The sequence below is a fragment of the Dipodomys spectabilis genome, unplaced genomic scaffold, assembly GCF_019054845.1.
Source record: "Dipodomys spectabilis isolate Male_0828 unplaced genomic scaffold, ASM1905484v1 ptg000422l, whole genome shotgun sequence".
In the NCBI taxonomy this organism is placed as follows: Eukaryota; Metazoa; Chordata; class Mammalia; order Rodentia; family Heteromyidae; genus Dipodomys; species Dipodomys spectabilis.
Genome location: NW_024871099.1, coordinates 3,505,694 through 3,520,747, shown reverse-complemented (window position 1 = coordinate 3,520,747; position 15,054 = coordinate 3,505,694). Strand labels below are relative to the sequence as shown.

Genomic DNA, 15,054 nt, shown 5'->3' with positions numbered 1-15,054 from the left:
TATGTTCTCAAATAAAAATAAAATTAAAAAAAAAAAAAAAAGTTCAGGGACAGTGCCCTGGCGGAGTTCAAGCTCCAGAACCAACACACGCATGCACAAGCGCGTGCACACACACACACACACACACACACACGCACACATGCACACACACCCTGATGCATGGCCTCTTTTTCTTTTTTTCTGTAGGTCCTGGGGCTTGAGCTCAGGGCCTGGGCACTGTCCCTGAGCTTCTTTTGCTCAAGGCTAGCACTCTGCCACTTGGGCCACAGCACCACTTCCAGCTTGTTCTGTGTTTGTGGTACTGAGGAAATGAACCCAGGGCTTCATGCATGCTAGGCAAGCACTCTACTACTAAACCACATTCCCAACCCACATGGCTTCTTGGATGAGTTAGGACCCTCTGCCTTCTTTCCCCAGTGATGGGGATGTGACCCAGGGCCTAGCACACACTAGGCAAGCAACTCTTTGGTGTACACCACACTGTGTTTTGTTGTTTTATGCAGTTCTTGGGCCTTGAACTCAGGGCCTGGGCACAGTCCCCCAGCTCTTCAGCTCAAGGCTAGCACTCTACCACTTGAGCCACAGCGCCACTTCCAGCTTTTACTGCTTATGTAGTACTGAAGAATCGAACCCAGGGCCTCATGCATGTCCAAGGCAAGCACTCTACCACTGAGCCACCTTCCAAACCCACTTCTAGATTTCTGCTCTTTAACTAAAGATAAGATTTTCACAGACTTTCCTGTCCAGCCTGGCTTCCATCGTAAGCTTGCATCCTCCTGAGTAGTTCAGATTACAGGTATGAGCCATGGGAGCCTGTCTGAAAGCCTTCACTTTTAATTTATTTTTCAAATTTCCAGGAAATTAAAAATTCAAGAGGAAAGGAGAGAAAAAAAAAAAACCCATCGCAAACTCCAGTACTTTAATTAAACTGTTCAATCTGAATTTTTCACTCTGACATGAAGTGAAGTTAAAAATAGAAATCAATTTCCGCAACCTTTCAACGCAGCCTTTGAAAAGTCAAGATTTAAAAAAAATTATTTTACAGCAGGAATTTACATATAAATACAATCTGTACAGTGTATTAACTGAACAATCCATGGACTTCTATCAGTGACAAGATGGGTTCCGGAGAGAAGCTGGGGTAGAATTCAATTACTGTCTTCTTAGCGGGAGACATTTCAGCCTGAGAAAGGTAACAGAAGAGGGCTGGTAAGTAGATGGAAACTAAAAAGTCAAACAGCTCTGGGAGGGCTAAGTGTGCCCACTGAGTTACAGAGGAATGTCCCCACGTAGAAAGCCCAGGGGACAGCCACCCGCTATGACACAAAGCTTAATCTGGATTTTCAAGCTGAATAAAAGCATTCAGAGACCCACTAACCCACATCTCTCATGAGGACCATCTCTTGTGTGTATGCCAGTATTGGGGCTTGAACTCCAGGCCTAGGTACTGTCCCATAGCTTTTTACTTAAGCTTGATGCTCCACCACTTGAGCCACAGTTCCACTTCTGGCTTTTTGATGGTTAACTGGAGATAAGAGTCTCATGAGCTAGGTGCTGGTGGGTTCATGCCTATAATCCTAGCTACTTAGGAGGCTTGGACCACAGCTCTCCTGCCTTTGGTGGTTAATTGGAGATACGAGTCTCACAGGCTTTCCTGCCCAGGCTGACTTTGACCTGTGATCCTCAGATCTTAGCCTAATGAATAGCTAGGGTGACAAGTGTGATCCATAGGTGCCTAGCTGGAAGATTAAAACTCTGTAAATTCTGGGGGCTGGGAAGGTGGCTCAGTGGTAGAGCGCTTGCCTTGCATGCATGAGGCCCTGGGTTCGATTCCTCAGCACAACATAAGCAAAAAGAAAAAAGCCGGAAGTGGCTCTGTGGCTCAAGTGGTAGAGCGCTAGCCTTGCGCTGAAGAGCTGAGGGACAGCGCCCAGGCCCAGAGTTCAGGCCCCACGACCGGACCCAAAAAAAAAAACACAAAAAAAAACCCCCCCAAAACTCTGTAAATTCTGATCAATATACAGATTTCTTGTTTATGGTGTTATTTCTGTGGACACACACACATCCAGTATTCATTAAGTTTTCCAAGTCTCAGAGACCCCCCCCCAAATCTCCTGTGGCTTACCGTCTCAGCAGTTCTTGGGGTGACAGGTCTGAGGTCCCTTCTTCATCGCTCTGGCTGTCACTTGTGTCAGAACTCTCAGAGCCGCTATTTTTCTCTAATTTTTTATTCTTCTGTTTGCTTTTGTGTTTGTGCTTTTTATGTTTCTTTTTCTGGGAAAAAAAATTTTTAAAGGGAGGGGGAGATCGCAACGGGGAAAGAAACAGGTATTTTCCCAGCATCTTGGTTTGGCATAGTGGAAAGCCAACCCAGGTTCTAGGACTGTGGCTCAGGGGCAGAGAGCACTTGTGAAGCCAGCTCCGAGGAGGGGATGCTAACTCGGGCTTGCACTTAGTTGTTAAAGTCAATCAGAAACTAGGAAGGGCCAGCACTGGTGGCTCACACTTGTAATCCTAGCTACTCAGGAGGCTAAGATATAGGGATCCCAGTTTGAAGGCAGTTTTTTTTTTTTTTGTTTGGTTGGTTCATTGGAGATAAAGAGTCTTGTAGACTTTTCTGCACTAGGCTGGCTTCAAATCTGCATCCTCAGATCTCAGCTTCCTGAGTAGCTAGGATTACAGGTGTGAGTCACCAGTGCCTGGCTTGGAAATATTCAACCTTTAGGTGCCTTTTTTCAAATTATCACACACACAAATTTCCAAGTGCAACACACACACACGTTTATTTTAGTGCTTGAACTCAGGGCCTGGATGCTGTCCCTGAACTTTTTTGCTCAAAGCTAGCACTCAACCACTTGAGCCACAGCTCCAATTCTGACTTTTTTTGGGTAGTTAGTTGGAAATAAAAGTCTTATAGACTTTCCTGCCTAGGCTGGCTCCAAACTGTAATCCTCAGATCTCAGCCTCCTTAGTAACTAGGATTATAAGTGGGAGCCACTGGCACCCAGCTTTAGATGTATATTTTCCCAAAATAATTAAATTTCACAAACTAAAGTATACTGAGCTGAAAGATAAAAGCAAAGCTTGGGGGACCTAAATGCAGTACAAGACCTGTGGCCCTAACTTGGTGGGCAGCCCCTTTTCTGGGGCTCCCTTCACCCCCAACACCCCTCTCCTCTGACCCCCCTCCCCAACCACACCTGCAAACACTCACCTTCTCTTTCTTTCGTCTGTGTTCTTTCTGGGACTTGTGTTTATCTTTGTTCTTTTTCTGTTTCTCCTTCTGAGGTATCTCAAGTTTCTGACGTGCATCTGAAGAGCAAATGTGATAAACATGTGGCCCAATTATAAAAACAGGAATGTTTCATCCTGGGTTCAACTCCTACCTGGCTGATAAACCAAAAAGCTGAGTGAAACATCCCATAGTGCTTTACTTCAGAAAACACTAGAAACCTTACCATCAGACCTGTGCTACCCAGACCTGGGCTGCCCTAGGCTTATCTGCCAGAGCAGGTCAGTTTGGATGGTATCAGATCTTCTGGTCTCAACACCAGCTCAGACTTCAAAGCTGAATCTTGTCTCACCAGCCAAGGTTACATGATTAATCGCTCCAGACCTCATTTGCATAGCTATGAGATTCCTTTTGTTCTTGGGGACATACAGGATGGATCTGGGACCAGGCACAGTTCTACAACCCAGAGTCTGGAATATGTCACCTCTTCTGTGTATCTTTGTCTCTTTACAAAAAAAACTTTTTTTTCCCCCCAAGAATTTGTCTTTTTGGGGCTGGGAATGTAGCTCAGTGGTAGAGTTCTTGCCTTGCATGCATGAGGCCCTGGGTCCAACTCCTCATAAGCACCACATAAGCAGAAAAAAGCCACAAGTGGCACTGTGGCTCAAGCGGTAGAGTGCTGGCCTTGAGCTGAAGAGCTGAGGGACAGTGCCAAGGCCCACAGAGTTCAAGCCCCATGACCAACAACAACAAAAGACTTTATTTTTGTTGTTGTTGTGGGACCTGAACTCTGAGCCTGAGCGCTGTCCCTCAGCTCTTCAGCTCAAGACCAGTGCTCTATTGCTTGAGCCACAACACTTCTTCTGGTTTTCTGAGTGGCTTATTGGAGATAAGAGTTCCTCGGCCTTTCTTACCTAGGCTGGCTTTGAAATGCAATCCTCAGATCTCAGCCTCCTGAGTAGCTAGGATTACAGGCCTTGAGCCAGTGGCACTGGCAATGTCTTTTTTTTTTTTTTTTTTAAGAAATCGAAAGAATATAATGTGCCAGGTGCCGGTGGCTAACACCTGTTATCCTAGCTGCTCAGGAGGCTGAGATCTAACAATTGAGATTCAAAGCCAGCCCGTGCAGAAAAATCTCTGAGATACTTTTTTTTTTTTTTTTTTTTTTGGGGGGGGGGGGTCCAGTGGTGGGGCCTGAACTCTGGGCCTGGGCGCTGTCCCTCAACTCTTCAGCTCAAGGCTAGCGCTCTACCACTTGAGCCACAGCGCCACTTCCGGCTTTTTTCTTTTTTCTTATGTGGTGCTAGGGAATCGAACCCAGGGCCTCATGCATGCAAGGCAAGCGCTCTACCACTGAGTCACCTTCCCAGCCCTTCTCTAAGATTCTTATCTCCAGTTAATCACCAAAAAACCAGAAGTGGTAATGTGCCTCAAGTGGTAGAACACCAGCCTTGAATGAAAAAGCTAAAGGCCAAGCCCTGAGTTTGTCAATTCTGGGACTTGAATTCAGGGCCTGGGCATTATCCATTAGCTTTCCTGTTCAATGCTGGTGCTTTACCACTTGAGCTCCACTTCTAGTTGTTTGCTGGTTAATGGAAAATAAGCGTCTCATAGCTGGGTACTGGTGGCGCATGCCTGTAATCCTAGTTACTCAGGAGGCTGAGATCTGAGGATTGTGGTTCAAAGCCAGCTCGGGCAGAAAAGTCTGTGAGACTCTTATCTCCAATAAACCACCAGAAAACTGGAAGTGGTGCTGTGGCTCAAATGGTAGAGGACTAGCCTTGAGCTGAAGAGCTGAGGAACAGCGCTTAGGCCCAGAGTTCAAGCCCTACAACTAACCAAAAAAAAAAAAAAAAAAGAGAGAGAGAGACTCATAGGACTTTTCTACCCAGATAGTCTTTGAGTTGTGATCTTCAGATCTTAGCCTCCTGAGTAGCTAGGATTACAGGAATGAGCCACTGGCTTAGATTTGAATTTCTTTGTTTTTTGTTGGTCATGGGGCTTGAACTCTGGGCCTAAGTGCTATTCCTCAGCTCTTCAGCTCAAGGCTAGTGCTCTACCACTTGAGCCACAGCGCCACTTCTGGTTTTCTGGTAGTTTATTGGAGATAAAAATTTCATGGCCTTTCCTGCCCGGGCTGGCTTTGACCTGTAATTCTCAGACCTCAGCCTCCTGAATAGCTAGGATTACAGGTGTGAGCCACCAGTTCCTGGCATGACTTTTTTTTTAAGACAAGTGGTCCCAAACTCACGATCTTCCTGCCTCAACCTCTTGAGTGCTGGGATGACAGATGTGTACTAGCAAATCTGACTTTGTAGGTGACAAAATTTAAAGATGCTCAGGACCCTACCAGATATCCAGGAAAGATGTAAAAGAAACCAGTTGAGGAAGTGGCACTGTGGCTCAAGTGGTAGAGCACTAGCCGTGAGCACAAAAAGATTCAGGGACAGCAACCAGGCCCTGAGTTAAAAAGCCCCACGACTGACAGAAAAACAAAACAAAACCAATGTAAAATGTATATTGCCAGGTGCTGATGGTTCATGCCTATAATACTAGCTACTCAGGAAGCTGAGATCTGAGGATCACGGTTTGAAGCCAGCTGGGGCAGAAAATCCCCATGAGATTCCAATAAACTACCCCAAAAAGTTGGAAGTGGTGCTGTGGCTCAAGTGGTAGAGTGCTAGCCTTAAGCAAAAAGAGGCTCAGGGACAAGTGCCCAGGCCCTGAGTTCAAACCCCAGGACCAGAAAAAAAGTAGATAAAACCAGTTGAAAGATCTCTGAAGGTATAAAGCAATGATCATCATTCAGCCACCAGGAAGAAGTGATTAGTTTCAAAACAGAACATGTGGATAAATGCTGGTGTCTCACATCTGTAATCCTAGCTACTCAGGAGGCTGAGATCTGAGGATCATAGTTCAAAGCCATCCCAAGCAAACAAATCCGTGAGATTCTTATTTCCAGTTAATGAACAAAAAGCTAGAAGTGCAGCTGTGGCTCAATTGGTAGAGCACCAGCCTTGAGTGAAAAAGCTAAAGGAGAGCCAGTGGTCCCAAGTTCAAGTCCCAATGCCAGCAGAAAAACAAATAATGAAGGGACATACATGTGGGTGGCTTCAGGTTGGATTAGATGGGAGTGTAGACACGCTGTTAGACTGGCAGATGTATCAGGAGGTATGTGTGGTACAAGCAGGTGAACCAAGGGGATCTGGACTCACTGGGGCAGAAGACAGGGGGCAGCCGAGGGCCAAACTCTTCTCGTTCATCTATCTGCATCTTCTGTATCGGGAAGGGAAGTGTGAGCTCCTGGGGTTCCGGCTCGCTGGCTGAAAAACATAAGGATACTCATTCATCTGCTAGTCTTGATGTGTGTCAGAATCTACTTCAGGTTTTTTGCCAGCACCGGCAGGTGCGTGTACCAAGGGACATGTACGCCGGGTCTCTGCCAGCTGGAGAGACCATACACATCCCAGAGGAAGACTTAGCTGAGAACAGATACAAAGATACAGTCTTACATACAGACACACAGGACAGAAGACCCTGTCCTCTACCAGAAACTTGGATGGTTTTTGTTTTTTTTTGGGTCCCGTCGTGGGGCCTGAACTCTGGGCCTGGGCGCTGTCCCTCAGCTCTTCAGCTCAAGGCTAGCACTCTACCACTTGAGCCACAGCGCCACTTCCGGCTTTTTTCCTTTTGCTTATGTGGTGCTGAGGAATCGAACCCAGGGCCTCAGGCATGCAAGGCAAGCGCTCTACCACTGAGCCACCTTCCCAGCCCCTGGATGTTTATTTCATGAAAAATATTAACAATGAGGTATAGTGGAACAGGGCTGTCATCTCTGCCTGGACTACAGAAAAACACAATTGATGCAGGCCTATGACTATAATCCTAGCTACTCAGGAGGCTGAGGTTTGAGGATCTTAGTTCAGAGCCAGACAAGACTGGAAAGTCTGAGACATACAAATACATCCTCCCCCATATATCATATATGATATATAAAATATATATGAAATTCTTATAGATATGAATATGAATATGTGTCTCATGGGCTCATATATATCATATATATATCAGAATATGATAAACATATAAATATACATGAGGAGCTGGGAAGGTGGCTTGGTGGTAGAGTGCTTGCCTAGCATGCATGAAGCCCATGGTGCCCTCAGCACCACATAAACAGAAAAAGCCGGAAGTGGCACTTGGCTCAAAGTGGTAGAATGCTTGAGCAAAAGAAGCTCAGGGACAGTGCCCAGGCCCTGAGTTCAAGACCCCAGGCCTGACCTGACCAAAATATAAAATGAAAAAGAAAAATAAAAGCCAGAAATGGCACTGTGGCTCAAGTGGTAGGAAGAGCCCTAGCCTTGATCATAGAGACTCAGGGACAGAGTCCAGGCCCTAAGTTCAAGCCCCAGGACCAGTAAAACCAAAACAAAACAAAAAACCAACCAAAAAAAAAAAAATACATGGTAAGCATGCATATATATATATATGCATATATACGATAAACATATATATGTGTGTATGCATATATACTTATTTATATGTACACACACATACATATGTTTTTGTGCTCAAGGCTGAAGCTCTACCACTTGATCAAAATATCCATTTCTCGCTTTTTTTGCTGGTTATTTGGAGTCACAGGACTTTCCTTCCTGGGGCTGGCCTTGAACTGTGATCCTTAGATCTCAGCTTCCTGAGTAGCTAGGATTACAGGCTGAGCCATTGATGCCCACCTAATTCCCCTGATTTGTGAGGACAGATGAAGTGCCAGCAGCTGCCCCTTAGACCTTCAAGCCTGAGAGATGAACATACCCGGTGCTGTGGAAGAGGTTTCCTCCACGTGGGTTTCTTGGGGAAGTTGGAGGTTGGCCTCCACGGCCCCCTCCTGATTGTCCTCACTGTCACCTTGCTCGTCTTCGGAAGATGAGGACTTTTCATCTGAGGAGCTGGCAAAGATAGCCCTGAACAGGTCCATGGACGGGCGCTTGCCTTCCTCCTCAGCCTGCGACTCCACATCTGGATTTGTGGTCTGTGTTACATTGAAGAATAAGGAATGAGTAAGCAAGGGAGTGGGAGCCATGTGGGAACACACAGACACAGACATACACACTTAGAATTAGGCTCATGTGTGTGGGTTCCCAGAGCCACACACTGCCTACCTAAATGAAAACACTCATAAAACCGTGTGTGTGTGTGTGTGTGTGTGTGTGTGTGTGTGTGTGTGTGTGTGTGTGTGTGCGTGTGTGCGTGCGTGCGTGCGCGCGCGCGCCTTTCCTAGAGTCTTGCACCATCCCTAACCTTTTTTGGCCAAGGCTAGTGCTCTTACCATCCAAGACAAACCTCCACTTCTGGTTTTTCGGTGGTTCTTTCTTTCTTTCTTTCTTTATTTTTTGTTTTGTTTCGGTGGTTCTTTAGAGATAAGAGTCTCACAGACTTTCCTGCCCAGGCTGGCTTTAAATCATGATTCTAAGGTCTCAGCCTCCTGAGTAGTTAGGATGACAGGGGTGAGCCACTGGCACCCGGCTACAACTTTTATTATTTATTTATTTATGGTCAGTCTTGGGGCTTGAACTCTGGGCCTGAGTGCTGTCCCTCAGCTCTTCAGCTCAAGGCGAGCGTTCTACCACTTGAGTTATAGCGCCACTTCCAGTTTTCTGGTGGTTTTTATTGGAGATAAGAGTTTCATGGACTTTTCTGCCCAGGCTAGCTTTGAACCAAGATCCTCAGATCTCAGCCTCCTGAATAGCTAGGATTACAGGAGTGAGCCACTGACGCCCAGCACAACTTTTATTTTTTGTGGGGTTTTCCTCCAGTGGGATGAGGAGCCAGAGGCTACCCTTAGAAACTGGTCATTGGAGGCCCAGAAAAATGAAGTCGAGTGCAGTTGCCTCTGTGTTGTCTTCGAAAGCCTGCCCAAGTCTTCAGAGTCCAATACTAAGGGAGAGAGTCATGGTAGCGCATACCTGTAATCCCAGCATTTGGAAAGCTGAGGTGGGAAGATCTTGAGCACAAGGGCAACCTGGGCTACGTAGTGAGATCCTCTCTCAGTGGCTCACTTGACAACTATATTCAGTCATTTATATATTTGCCTGTGATTTCCTTTGCATTCAACAGCACAACTTAAGGACGGCGATCAAGTCCTATTGCAGTCCTTCAGCCCACCAAGAAATAGTACATTTTGCCTTCTTGCCCTTCATGCAAGGTTTGCTATTGTACCCCCCCCCCCCCCCCCCCCCCCCCCCCCCCCCCGAGTAAAGCCAAGGTCATGGCCAGCCAGGCAGAGACACAGGGAAGATCCAAGTACCTTCTCGGAAAGTGATGCTGGAGCCTGTTCTTCCTCTTTCTTTACAGGGGGACAGGATTCTTGTTTAGGAGGGCCCACTTTTGATCTAGCCAAACTTAAGAATTCACTAATGGAATCTTCTTTCTTTTCTGGCTTAGATGTGTCCCATCGGGATGGTTTCCTGGATTCTGAAAGGGCGGGCACAGATAAAACATTAGGATCAGCAAGTTTTCCACAATGGTGTTCTCAAGGGCTCAGATCTTCGGCGAAGGGCTGGGAAGGTGGCTTAGTGGTAGAGTGCTTGCCTAGCATGCATGAAGCCCTGGGTTTGATTCCTCAGTACCACATATACAAAAAAAGCTGGAAGTAGCACTGTGGCTCAAGTGGTAGAGTGCTAGCCTTGAGCACAGAAAGGCTCAGGGACAGTGCCCAGGTCTTGAGTTCAATCCCCACGACTGGCCAAGAAAGAAAGAAAGAAGGAAGGAAGGAAGGAAGGAAGGAAGGAAGGAAGGAAGGAAGGAAGGAAAACTGCTGAACCCTTGATGGGCCAGCATTGGGCAAAACACTAGAGATGAAGCGACACCAGAAACAGATCTCCCACCCCACATGGCATGCAGGGAGACTGTTAGCACAGGAGTAGTTTATGGATACTGAGTCATTTCCTTCTCAAAGGAAGAGTCAGCACTATGTATAAGATTAGAGTTCTACCACCTTCTACTTGTGTCTTTGTAACATATAAAGATTGAGGTCCCAGACAGCACAGATCCACGGAAGTCCTACTCACTGTCAGAAGCACAGTGTTCTGGCACTTTCCCAATTGGTTCTGGAGTGGAGGGCAAGGACGAGGTCTCTGGGAGTGTCAGAAAGTTGAAGACTGAGTATTTGTCACGTTTCACTCTTGGTAAGCCAACTAATGTGGAACTGGGGATTGCAAAGAAATAAAGAGGATTTTCTTTTTGGGTATGCTTGCACTAGGACTTGAACCTAGGACCTGGATATTATTTATTGGCTCAAGGCTAGTGCTCTACCACTTGGGCCACAGCTCCACTTTCAGCTTTTCCCTATCCAGGCTGGTTTCAAATGGTAATTCTCAGATCTCAGTCCCCTGAGTAGCTACAATGAGAGGCATGAACCACAAGTGCTGGAATAAAACTGGCTATCTGGATATAGGATTTGTAGCAATGAATTAGCCAAGGTTAAAAGAAATTTGCAAAACTGCCAAGTCCCATGTGTTACAAGAATATTCACAGAGGGAAAGGGAATTTATGAGAGTATCTAAGCAAAAAGTGAGCACTAGCCAGGTACCAGTGGCTCACACCTGTCATCCTAGTTACTGAGAAGGCTAAGGACTGAGGATCACAGTTCGAAGCCAGCTGGGGCAGGAAAAGCTCATGAGACTCTTATTTCCCACTAAGCACTACAAAGACAGAAGTGGATCAGTGGCTCAAGTGGTATATCAGCAGCCTTGAGCAAAGAAGCTCAGTGACAGTGCCCAGGCATTGAGTTCAAGCCTCAGGACGGACACCAAAAAAAAAGAAAGAAAGAAAGAAAAAAAAGTGAGCTTTATCTTGGAGAAATATGGCACATGTCACCATCGAGGTAGATTTATCTCACTTACTTGGGATAAGGGTCTGGGACGTTAAATCGTTTACACAGAAGCTTGTCAGGGTGCCACTCAAATGTGTCTCGGGTGAGCTTCCCAAACATCTTCATCTTCACAGCTGATTGTTTGTCATTGACATCATTCTAGGGAAAGACAGCATTGTTTTATCAAGTAGCCATGAAACCAATTGGATTGTAAATAAGTTACATAATAAAGTTACATAATAAAACTTCCAGCAGCTGCCTAGGTTGGTAAAAGAGATCCTCATGTACATTTTTTTCTTAAGTACTTTGGAAGCTAAAGCAGAGCAGTGTTCTTTTATTCTGTTATGCCATCTGTATTTTAATAATTTTTGGTGCTGGTACTGGGACTTGAACTCAGAACTTTGCATTCTTGCTCACCTATTTTTTTTTTTTTTTGGGGGGGGGGTTGGGTTGTGGGGCTTGAACTCTGGGCCTGGGCGCTGTCCTTCAGCTCTTTAGCTCAAGGCAAGCACTCTGCCACTTAAGCCACAGTGCTACTTCCAGCTTTTTCTGCTTATGTGGTGCTAAGGAATCGAACCTAGGGCCTCATGCATGTGAGGCAAGCACTTTACCACTGAGCCACCTTCCCAGCCCCTTGCTCAGCTTTTTCACTCAAGGCTACCTGGCATTCTACTATTGAGACACAGCTCTGCTTTCTGCATTTTGGTTGGTTCACTGGAGATAAAAAACAGAGTTGCCTGCCTGGGCTGACTTTGAATCTCAATCTTCAGATCTCAGTCTCCTGAGTAGCTATTATTATTAATTTTTTGTTCTTGTTGCTGGTCCTGGGTCTTGTACTCAGGGCCTGGGTGCTGTCCCTGAGCTTTTTTGCTCAAGGCTAGTGCTCTATCACTTTGTACTACAGCTCCATTTCCAGTTTGGGGGTGGTTAATTGGAGATAAGAGTCTCATGGATTTTTCTGCTTGGGCTGACTTCAAACTGTGGTCCTCAGATCCTAGCCTCCTGAGTAGCCAGAATTACAGGCAAGTAGCGAGAATTACAGGTGTGAGCCACTGGCACCCAGCTTAGCCGGTGTCTGGGAGGGAAGCCCAGTCATTAGAACACGTGCACTGCATGTGCAAAGTCTTGAGTTCAATTCCTAGCACTACACTAAAAAAAAAAACACAAGTAAAATGAAATTCACCAGGTACAACTAGGATGGTGACAGACCTCTTGGTCTCGAGGGACTTCCACTTGATCCGAGTCATCTTCTTCTTTGGCATGGGTGAACCTGGAGGATAAGGTGGAGTGGGAAGAGACATACAGCTGGGCTGCCCGGGCAAACTCTTCCCGCTCACGGCCCCGTTCCCACTCAGTCATGCTGGGGTCCAGGCAACGTTCCAGAGCATCTGGGGAAAGGGGAGAAAGACATTGTTTTACTTCTGTTGGGGGTGGGGGAAAGAAACATGAGTTGGGCACTGGTGGCTCACACCTGTCATCCTAGCTACTCAGGAGGCTGAGATCTGATGTTCGAGGCTGAGATCTGATGTTCGAGGTTTGAAGCCAGCCTGGGCAGGAAAGTCTATGAGACTCTTATCTCCAATGAACTACCAAAGAAGCAGAAGGGATGCTGTGGCTCAAATTGACAGAGTGTTAGCCTGGACCAAAATAGCTCAGGGATAGCACCATGGCCAACAACAACAAAAAACAAACTTGCAATCTTCCTGCCTCAGCCTTTGTGCTGAGAATACAGGCGTGTACCACACAACCCCACTGCTCTTGTTCTGTACAGTCTAGAGCCAGGGCCTGAAAACTTTGCAGCAATAAGCAAATCTGGAACTGGAGAGACAACAGGGAAGAGCCCCATTCCACCTAGATCTTGCACGCACCTTTTTGCCCCTTTTTCATATGCACTAAGTACTCTTCGTATCGCTTTTGCTTTTCTGGATCTTTAGCAAAAGGTTTGAAGTTGCTGGCTCTTGGGGCTGTCCCGCTGCCCCAGGCTGTGTGCCAAGATCGGTCTCCGCCGTCTGGTGAGGAGAGCTGGGCTCTGCTGCCTGAAGCATTCTGGGCCAGGCTCCTAGCTTTGAGTTGAGCTGCTTTCAAGTCAGTTGCCTGCTTCATCTCTTTGATTCTCTCTCTATCTTTTTGGGATAGAAACTCTAATACTGAAGTAGCAGAGCCTAAATAAAAACAGGAGTAAGACATGACAGGAGGATGAGACAAGTCTTTTTACATTTTTCTGAACATCCATATTCAACATTATAAACTTACATAATTAGAGACTAGGATGTTACGTGAAGTGTTTCATTACTAGCCTTGTATCTATTCCTGTGAAGTAGACAGTAATAAAATTATGAGACTCCTAGTATATAATTGAAAAAATAATAGAGGCTAAAATTTGGACATTTATAGGCTGGGGGTGTGGCTCAGTGTGGGGGCGTGCAAAGGCCTGAGTTTGATCTCCAGCACTGGAAAAAGATAGAAGTACTCGGGAAGTTGATAACTGAAGATTCCAGTTTGAAGCCATTTTGGGCAAACAAATCTGAAAAACTCTTACCTTTAACTAACCAGTAAAAACTGTAGGTGGAGCTGGGAATGTGGCCTAGTGGTAGAGTGTTTGCCTAGCATGCATGAAGCCCCAGGTTCGATTCCTCAGTACCACATAGACAGAAAAAGCTGGAAGTGGTGCTGTGGCTCAAGTGGTAGAGTGCTAGCCTTGAGCTGAAGAGCTGAGGGACAGCACCCAGGCCCAGAGTTCAAGCGCTATGACCAAAAAAAAAGCTGTAGGTAGAGGTGTGACTCAAGTGGAAGAGTGCCAGCCTTGAGTGAAAAGGCAAAAAAGAAAGAACGAGCCGGGCGCTGGTGGCTCACTCCTGTAATGCCAGCTACTCAGTAGGCTGAGATCTGAGGATCATGGCTCAAAGCCAGCTGGGCAGGACAGTACATGAGATTTTTTTTTTTTTTTTTGCCAGTTGTGGGGCTTGAACTTTGGGCCTGGGCACTGTCCTTCAGCTCTTCAGCTCAAGGCTAGCACTCTACCACTTGAGCCACAGCACCACTTCTGGCTTTTTTCTGCTTATGTGGTGCTGAGGAATCGAACCCAGGGCCTCATGCATGCAAGGCAAGCAATCTACCACTGAGCCACCTTCCTAGCCCCAGTACATGAGTTTATTTATTTTTTTTTGGGGTCTGGTCATGGGGCCTGAACTCTGGGCCTGGGCGCTGTCCCTCAGCTCTTCAGCTCAAGGCTAGTACTCTACCACTTGAGCCACAGCACCACTTCCGGCTTTTTTCTTATGTGGTGCTGAGGAATTGAACCCAGGGCCTTGAGCATGCAAGGCAAGTGCTCTACCACTGAGCCACCTTCCCAGCCCCCCCAGTACATGAGATTTTTAACCCCAATTAACCTTCAAAATGCTGGACATGGAGCATGGTAGAGCTCTAACCTTAAGAGAAAAAGGTAAGGGACAGTGCCTAGGCCCTGAGTTCAAGCCCCAGGACTGGCAGGAAAAAAGAAAAGAAAAGAAAACATGTAAAGAATCTTATTAGGAAATCCACACCTTTCTACTTCGACTTTGACAAGACAGATTATTCTAAATGTGATGAATTCAGTGTCACCCAGGGCACTTACCTTGGACAGGTGTCTCTCCCAGCAGTTCCCCCCGCTTGGAGGCATTCAGTTGGTGCCTACTATGTGTGCCTGGATCATGGACTGCCTTTCCTGATGAATCTGATAACACCTGAAGCAGGTGTGAGTTTTCAGAAGTTGCAACTACTACGGGTCTGAAATAATGCACCGGCCGATAGTCTCTTGGCAACTCAGGGGGTGCATAAATCTTAACAAAACAAAGTGAAACAAAACTCAGAAAACACTGGCTACAGGAAGATCATGTTAGATTTAACCCCTGAACAATGTAATCCCACCCCTTTCCAAGATGAGGCTCAGCGGGTAGAGAACCCTGGATCT

At 46.4% G+C, this 15,054-nt stretch overlaps 1 protein-coding gene across 1 annotated transcript in view; it reads right to left on the bottom strand.

The window, feature by feature from the left end:
• Positions 1–904: 904 nt before the first annotated feature.
• Positions 905–15,054, bottom strand: part of Gpatch1 (G-patch domain containing 1) — a 29,654-nt gene continuing 15,504 nt past the window's right edge. The window contains exons 10-20 of the mRNA XM_042668197.1: positions 14,719–14,923; positions 12,974–13,267; positions 12,315–12,493; positions 11,137–11,264; positions 10,303–10,439; positions 9,540–9,706; positions 8,048–8,264; positions 6,448–6,555; positions 3,215–3,312; positions 2,126–2,274; positions 905–1,183 (exon numbers count right to left, since the gene is read on the bottom strand). Of these exons, the coding sequence (XP_042524131.1) occupies positions 1,153–1,183; positions 2,126–2,274; positions 3,215–3,312; positions 6,448–6,555; positions 8,048–8,264; positions 9,540–9,706; positions 10,303–10,439; positions 11,137–11,264; positions 12,315–12,493; positions 12,974–13,267; positions 14,719–14,923 (1,713 nt within the window). The 3' untranslated portion in view covers positions 905–1,152. The remainder of the gene's footprint in view (positions 1,184–2,125; positions 2,275–3,214; positions 3,313–6,447; positions 6,556–8,047; positions 8,265–9,539; positions 9,707–10,302; positions 10,440–11,136; positions 11,265–12,314; positions 12,494–12,973; positions 13,268–14,718; positions 14,924–15,054) is intronic.